Source organism: Pyrgilauda ruficollis, unplaced genomic scaffold (genome assembly GCF_017590135.1).
Source record: "Pyrgilauda ruficollis isolate IOZ18807 unplaced genomic scaffold, ASM1759013v1 scaffold20, whole genome shotgun sequence".
Lineage (NCBI taxonomy): Eukaryota > Metazoa > Chordata > Aves > Passeriformes > Passeridae > Pyrgilauda > Pyrgilauda ruficollis.
The window spans coordinates 3182822-3191407 of NW_024519207.1; the positions used below are offsets into that span (position 1 = coordinate 3182822).

Here is an 8586-nt window from a genome sequence, read left to right on the forward strand (position 1 = left end):
TAATTTCTTCTCATCGGGTAGAGAATAACTGGAGTTATTTCTGTCGTTGCACAAGCACTCAGGCGCTGTTTGTTGACCAGCCATGGTAACCCTGGTGTGAGCCAGATGTGGGAGCTGCTCCTGGGGTGGTCAGGGTGAGCTGCACGTGTGTTCCCAATGTGAGTCCCTGCCCCATCTGCCCCTCCTGGGCGACATCCCAGAAAAGAGAGTCCCATCTCTGTGGCATCCCGAGGTCCCTGAAGGAGCCTTTCACCGCTGGCCTTTGCAACCAGTCTTAGGTTTGCACTTAACCCAGAGAAAATGTTAAAGAAATAGCATTGTGGCATGAGGGGTCATGTTCAGAGCTGGAAAAGTGCAGCTTTAACAATGACAGGAGGAAAAATCAGAGCATTGAAGAAGGCCAGTAAGCCCACAGTGCTGGGCTGGCTGTGCCAGGTGAGTATCTGTGTCTCACATCACCTTCCTGCATTGTCACCCTCCTCTGGTCAGCAAGGGCTGCAAAGGTGCTGGGCACACCACAATCCTCCTGCTCCTGCTGCTGTTTCCATGCTCCCATGAATGGATTAGGCAGAGGGAAGTGAGGCCTCTGACATATTTTTCCAAACCAAAACAAAGCTGGCAAGTCTTATTTTAGGCCTGGTTAAAACGGAAATGATATCAATACTGACACAAAGCTTTTCTGTTCTCCTGATAATTGATTTCTGTGTATTTGTCTTGTGGGTGGGAAGAGGCTGAGAATTGATAGCTCCCTCCTAACAGCTGGATTTACAGTCAAAAGTTTTTATCACCAAAGAGCAAAGTGAAAGGGAAGCGATACCCCATGCGGGCATAGTTTTGGTTCAGTTTGCTGTCGAACCAATGTGTTTGAACTCCTGTCAGACTGCCTTGGGACAAGGTGTGTAGCAGTAGAGTACCTGCCTGCCAGCCTTGTTAGAAAGTAACTTATGGGGATGTTGTGACTGATGCTCCTCTATCTCTCTCTCTCTCTCTCTCTCTCAATCTGTCCCCACCCCCTTGCTCTCTCTCTGTGCCTGATTTTGTTTGCATGTTAGGTTTTTGTGGCCAGTCCAAACAAAACACAGCCTATTGTGGAGATCCTGTTGAAAAACCAACCCAAGCTAATTGAGTTTCTGAGCAATTTCCAGAAAGAAAGGACGGACGACGAACAATTCACTGATGAGAAGAACTACCTGATTAAGCAAATCCGAGACTTGAAAAAGCCAACGGCATGAAGAACACCTCTTGTTTTCCACTGTAGGCATTAATCTCAGTTGTTGAATTCCTCTGTGTCCCTTAAACACCACAATAGTGCTTGAGAAGGCACAGCAAGTGCCTGGTTTTTATTTTGTCTTTGTTCCTAGATGTCAAGAGTATAGGGGTTTTACATGAGAACTAAAAAACCAAAAATCTAGAATAATATATTATTTTTAATCAAGATTATAATTATTTATGTCAGTTTAGAATCTCTGTAATAGAAGCTGGTTTGACAGATTTTTTTTGTGCTCAAGAAGAATGAACCTCTTTGCTTAACTTTATCAGCAAACTCAAGCACTGGCAAGTGCACAGAGCAGGTCTTCTGAGGACTGTGACATTGTTCCTTCACACCTGTAGTTGTGACTTTGTTCTAGTGCTGCACACACACAAGACTGTGAAAGAGTACATTGGTCTCTGGAGTTAGCTGCACTTATAGGTCAGGTTCTTCAGTCAAAACTATGGAAGACGAAAAAGCAGTAAAGGTCACGTTTTTGCTTCATTTTGTATTCTTTCATCTTTTTTTTCCCGCCTAGATCAGACGTTTTCTATTCAGTGCTGGGAAACGGATGGATATATCAGCCATCTGAGCTGTTTCTGCCTAAGTCCCATTTCCCTGTGTGTGCTCTATGTTGTGCTAGAGCACAGGCTTTTCCTACCAGCTCCCAGCAGTGTCATGAGGAGCAGCCCCATGGACACAGTGCTTACATGCCCCGTAATGGGAAGAGGCAAGGGCAATGCCCCTCCATCAAAGGCCATGCTGTATTGCTGATAAAGTGATCTGACACCTACAGAAACCATCCATGGTCAAGAATATTGGGTGCTTGCCAGAGCTACTTGGCTGAATTGTGACAAGGGATGAGCCCCAGCACCAGAGTGAGAGGAGGGTCCTTAGTGTCTTTCCATATGAATTCCAATCCTGGCTATGCAAGGCGGGGTTGAGCTAAGTTCAGCAAGGAAATCATGAAAAGGCCTCAGCCAGATCTGCTGTGTGGGCTGAGGTCCCTGAGGCTGCAGGTGCTGCCACAGCTGACAGCATTTACTGGATACTGAGCTCAGGAAGCCACTGAGCAGCAGCAGGCACCAAAGGCCACCTGTAGTTTGGCATTTTCTGCCCTTGTTCATCCTGACCTGAATTCAGGTTCTGTGTTTAAGTTGTGGAAGAGGAGGTTGTTGCACCTTTAGTGTTTTGAGTTTAATAAGCTCTATGGTACAGACAGTGTTTCCCTGGTGTGTTTGAAGAGTTTTTGGGGTCTTTTGTTTTCTAACAGGAAAATGTTATTCTGATGCTTTAGTAGGAAGTGTAGTTTGAGAGCAGGGAGTGGAAATTTCTTGAATTTTTCTGGACAGCCTAAGTTCTGAGTTTTCCTATTTGCTGTAAGAAAGTTCTCTAGCTAAAAGTCTATCTAATGCTTCAGGTAACAGGTGACACTGAATTGTAAAAACAGAACAAGCCCTTTTCTTTCATTAAACTGTTGTATATTGAGATGACTGATACTTTAACTTATGTGCTTTAGAAAAGGGAAGAAACAGAACCGATTGTGGTCTCGTTTTTTTTTTTCAGATGCCAGATACACACAACAAATGTACATCTTAGTAGCCTGAAATTTAAAAAAAATTATTTACAAGTTATTAAAGGCATGATTACTGATCACTCTTTACTTCTGTCTCTGGGGTTTTGTCTCTCTTGCCTTTCTGGATAGCCAGATTCCATACAGTGCTAAATTCCTTCTCTCCTTTGCCAGCTTGTTTCAGCAGATGGAGAGAAATGAGCACTGCCTTCAAAGCCAATGCTCTCTGAAGCATCATGTCTGCAGCCCTGATTGGCAGGGGTCTGGCAACCCCAGCCCCAGCCCAGCCATGAGCCTCACCCCAACCCACGGGTGGTGTTTGCTGGCAGTGGTCACTTGCAGGTCGATAAGGGAGCATCTCTGGAATCGGAGTCCTCAGAGCCAGTCATTTAAGTCTGATCCTCTGAGATTTGGAGCCTGAATCCGAAGGGTGCTTGGCTGTGTTCTGAGCTCCTGGGGTGGGGCTGGTCTCCAGGGCTGGATTAACACAGAGACACATGTCCATTGCCTCAGCCTCTGGAGTCACATGAGAACATTGGGCTTCCAGCCCGTGCTAGGAAAAAGTGTCTCCTGGTGTGTTGCTGGGGAATGCCTGCCCTTGACGAAGTGAGCGTGACCCACACAGAGGTGCCCAGAGAGTCCGTGAGGGGTCACACTGGGAGCGCTTTGTCCGCATGGTCTGCACACAGAGGAGCACTTGAAGAGATCCAAACATGGTGGTAACACGAGGAGCGAGGTTCCACCCTGGTTTCTCCGTGGGCAGAGATGTGTCAGGCCAACAGGGAACAGTGATGGGCCCCAGCCCTGCAGAGGAAGCCTTTTCCAGGGCAAGGAGTCTTTGGACCACATGAGACAGTAAGGGGTAAGGAGGGCTTGTGAAAAAGGGCTCACTGTGTGTGTGTCTGCAACAGGGGGAAGAAGTGGTCTTACAGGTAAAACGACACATGCCAGGCCCTTGCAGCCTGTCTTACCAGAAGCTGGTCCTGCAGTAGATCACACAACATATCTCAAAGTAGAGTCTTCCCCAAGCTCAACTTGCTTAGATCTTTGAAAGCATAAAAAGCATAAAAACTGGTGAAGATGAAATTAAGCACCATAGTAATATTTCACAGCAGGTAGGGACACATCCCTAAGTAAATGAAAATGAGGTCTTTTCTAATGTGACTTTGAAATAATGACAGAACTCCCAATTTCCTTTGGTGAATTCAGTCAAGGTGGTTCTTCTGCCTTAGGGAGTGCTCCCACCAGGAACTCACAATTTATCTGAAATTACTATCTGAGGGAGCTGTGTGATTGCAGGATGTCGTTCATCAGAGTGAAGGCAGGAAAGAAGATTGTAAACTGGAAAGATAAAGAAGCTGGAGGAAGCCTCTCCATTCCATTCTGCACACAGCATTCGGGGGTTTGGATCGCATGAATAAATCTCTGCCAACATACGATGTAGGATGCTGCAATGTCAAACCTTATTTGATACAGCAGAGAGCCAGGAATCTTTGCACCACAAGCTTCTGTCATGGGATTTGGGCAGCTTGTGCTGAAATCAGGAAAATCTGATTAGAAGCAGCCACAGACTCCCCAGAGTGTCCTGGTGTGTACAGCAGCAGGTGTGAACCTGGGAGAGGCCAAGGACTCTGGCCTTCCACAAATGTGGGCGTTAAGACCGCTTGAGCCTCTTAATCTGCATTCTCCAGAGACAAGCCCAGATGAGAAGGAAAGAATGACTTGGGCCTCTGCTGTTATCTAATGATAACAGCACTCATGAGAGGGAGAGGAGATCCAGATCCCATTTGTTCTCTAGCATGTGCTTTGCTTTTGCTTGTGAAATTGGAGCAGGGCTAAGAGAGCCCAGGCCTCTGTCCAAGGGGTGCAGTGGTGTTTGGTCAGTAGAGAAGCTTTCTCGCCGGGCCAACAAATGCTTCATTTCTCTTTCTGAAGCAGAAGGACTTCAACATTTTGGCAGGAAACACCTTCCTGCAGAACATCTTATGCCTGGCAGTGAAAGTTGAGGCAGAGAGGATACAGGTTTTGGTCTCTGTGACATAAAAGGGAATTGTATGTAACTCCCCCACTCCTTGACTAAGTGTTGCATAGAGATGCGGGTTTCCATGGACTAGTATAAGGTGTCCCAGAACCTCCAGTGGGAGTTTCAGCCCCATGGTGAGAGGCAATCCTGTGAGCAAGAGCTGCTGTGCCTGGGGAAGAGAAGGAGCTAAAGTCCCTGTCATCCCAGCACATGCTGAAGGGAAGCCTTGCTTCCAGCAAAGCCTCCAATCCCTCACGGTCTGATGTGTACCACAAGGTACCAGCAGCCCAAGCCAGCTCTGAGCACAGTTGGTGCTGGGCAGGCAACATGGGATCAGGCTAAGGGGAAACCCAAAACAAGATTAGCAGTTTTGGCCATGTAGCTCTGCTCTAAGCCAAGCGTCTCACAGGGCTGTGACTTGGTCCAGCTCCCCCAAGCACCCCAGGGAGAGGCAGGCGGTGAGCCCAACCCTCCTGACTCATGGTCCTGCTCCACACCGCCTGCCTTGAGCTGGCCTCTCTTTCCAGGAATGTGAGAGGAGGAAAAACAATCAAATAACCCACCCCCGTCCTATGGCGTTGGTTGAGAGGGGCTTTCCAAAGCCACGGTAAAAATTACCTTTCCCACCTCAGGCTGTGTGACATGGAGCGGCCGCACGGGGACAGCCTGTGCGGGGGCTGCAGCGCCAGCCATGGCCAGCAGCTCCCCCCACCCGGCTCAGGAATGACGGAGCACTGGGAACAGGGACGGGTGGAGTGCCAGGTCATCCTGTGAGACAGCGGCGTGCCTTGCACCGTCACCACTGCTACAAGAGCCCCGTGGCTGTTTCCATCGCCCTGCGGGGGCGATGTGTTTATTTCTGGCAGCCGCAGGAGGGCTTTGCCGCTGAGCATTGGCCCAGGAAAGGCCCGCGCTGCCCTCGCTGTCTGCGAGACTGCAGAGCCCTGCTGCGGTGCGGCACATCAGGCATGGCCAGGTGTCCCACGCTGTCTCAGCCTCCTCCCTCCCTCGGTGTACCCCAGTTCTGCACGTTGGTAGTGATGCTTACAGGGCCATGGGATAGGATGTGCTTTTCTTCAGAGCCACTCTCTCCACCAAGCACAGATTTGGGAATGAAATTTCCAAATGTCATGGTCCCATGGCCAAAAATGTAACACGTGTATTTTAACTGCCACACTGTGCCAGCAGACACCTCCAGCATGTTGAGCATTGACAAGCTGGACACAACCAGCACCTGCCTATCAAGGTGACAGGCAGGAACAGTTTTTTGGTTGCAGGACAGACACCAGCCCAGCCATGGCATCATAGCGAAGCTCCTCACAGTTAAAGAAAAAAAACCTACCCAAATCCCCAAAGCAGCTCTCCTGGGAAGAGCTACCAGTATGCCAGTGAATAGAGTTATTTCTTCTGAGTGCACGGAGAAGACAGCACCTTGTCTTTGGGACCATGAAGTGCCTTACTCAATGAAGAGGCCCTTTATTTCCAAATTGCTGGGTACGTTGTCTCTACTGGCACTCAGCTTTGGCAATGCCCTTCAACTCCCTTGTAGAACAGCTGGCTTGACAAGCGTTTGGAGTGGGTTTAAAAATACCCTTGTCAAAGCAGAGCCCGCTGCATCTGTTTGTGCAAACATGCAGTCAGGGTTGGCTCTTCGGCACACCCCGGCACAGCCCTGCCCTGGCAGCCAGCAGGGAGCAAACAAACCCAGCCTTTGCTCAGGCAGATGGTCAGATGCCCAACAGGCTCTGTGTGCCTGGAACAAGTGGGAGCCTGCAAGGAGCAGGGCTCTTGAAATCCCATGGGGGAAGTGGAGAAAGGCATCTCTTCCCCATATTAGAGCTGGGTGTGGGGGAAAATTTATATTCACAGATGAACTCGCCTTGTGCCCCAAGGAACGTCAAGGGCAGAGTCACAATTAGCTCATAGCACAGAACAGGTTCTTGCTGTGTGCTGACAGCCTTCCTGTCAAAGACTCAAAGGAAAGTGACACTGGGGACTAGCAGGCAAGAAAGCAGGATGTCCCAGGGGACAGCAGGCATTGCAGAGGGAGGAGAGACATATGTTCATTCCAACCCAGCTCTCCTGCTAATACATACCACTTCTAGCCATGCAGTTAAGCTCCTCTGCTTCCTGCTGGCTTTTGTTTTCTCTAGCTAAATCTGTCTTGCCCCACAATAGGAATGAAAGACTAAGTGAAGGTGAATGCACTGGCATTCACACTATCTTACATACGTCTTTCAGGTAGTTCTGAAATAACACTGGGGAGGAGGAAATGTGTCTGTGCTGGCATTTGTGTGACGTGTCCCAGAGGCCTGGCTCTTGTTGAAGTTATTGTCCAAGTGCTTCATGGTTTCCCCACATTTCTTCAACCCCTTGTTTTTCCTCCAAGTTAGAAATTTACCTGCCCTGGTGGAAAATTTACTGGCAAAGCAGTGAGGTGATCTCACTGGAGCCAAAGTACAGATAGTTGAGCAACGAGGGCAAATAAGGAGGAAAAAGTCAGGCTTAGTTTTTAGTATACCTGTCTTGTGCCACTGAGGAACACAGTGAAGCTGGAACAGACCCCATCCCTCCAACAATGATCCTGTAGTTACGGGAAACCACCCAGTCCTGAGGCAGAGCCTGGCTTCCTGGGAAATCAAAGTGGAAAATTTCCTGTACAAACAGCTGATACTTGGGGTGCAGAATATAAACGTCACACTGCAAAATACCCCAGGGAAAAAACCATGCTCAGCATTTTCATCTGCATGTCTGCTCCCAGCCCAAGCACGGTGAAGCCTGTGCTGCTGCACATCAAGTGAGAAGGCCCTTTATCTACACAGCAGATGTGCCAGCCACGATTTTTCCTCTTCCCATTTATGAGCTTTGAGCTGTCTCAAGTGTTCTGACATTTATAATGACCATCAGCACACCTTTGTCTTCTTCTGTCCGCAGCAGCAGGACTCTCTGGGTACCAGTCACAATCACAGAATCACGGAGTGGTTGGGGTTGGAAGGGACCTCTGGAGACCACCCTGTCCAACCCCTCTGCTAAAGCAGAAACAGGTTGCAGAGAATTGCACCAAGGTGGGTTTTGAGTGTCTCCAGGGAAGCAGACTCCACAGCCTATCTGGGCAGTCTGTTCCAGTGCTCCGTCACCCGTGCAATAGAGATTTTTTTTTTTCTCATATTCAGATGAAACTCCCTGTGCTTTGTGTGTACCCGTTGCTCCTGTCACTGGGATCCACTGGAAAGAGTGTGGCCTCACTATCTTTACACATCCAGCCATAAGACATTTGTTGCACTAATACAATATATGTAAATAATACAGCACAAATTGTATTTGCAGACGAGAGCTGGAGCTGCTCTTGAGCGGCACCGGCACGCCGCGAGTGCCGGCATCCCTGTGGAGCCCGGCACTCCCTGGGTCTCGCTCCCGGGACGGCCTCCCCGGCCATTTCCCTGACACCAGCGCCCTCTCCCGGCCTTCCTTTGCCGGCTGGCGGGGGCAGCCGCGCTGGGGAAATTAATTTAATTTATTGCCAACCAAATCTGAGCAGGGTAATGAGAAATAAACACACCTTAGAAAAACTTCCCCTTACTCCTCTCTTCTTCCCGGGCTCAACTTCACTCCCGAATTTTCTACCTTCTCCCCTCCAGCAGCGTAGAGAGAAGAGGAATGGGAACTGTGGTCAGACACCATACTTTTGTCTCTGCCACTCCTTCGTCCTCATGGAGGGGACTCCTCACAGTCTTCCTCTGT

The 8586-nt window shown here is 49.0% G+C and overlaps 1 protein-coding gene across 5 annotated transcripts in view; it reads left to right on the forward strand.

Moving 5' to 3' along the window:
* The window catches only part of CAB39L (calcium binding protein 39 like), a 61384-nt gene extending 58472 nt beyond the window's left edge, over nt 1–2912 (forward strand). For all 5 annotated transcript variants that reach the window (XM_041467046.1, XM_041467045.1, XM_041467043.1 and 2 more), the window contains one exon: nt 1053–2912. In XM_041467046.1, coding sequence (XP_041322980.1) covers nt 1053–1232 — 180 coding nt within the window. In that variant the 3' untranslated portion in view covers nt 1233–2912. The remainder of the gene's footprint in view (nt 1–1052) is intronic.
* The last annotated feature ends 5674 nt before the right edge of the window (nt 2913–8586 follow it).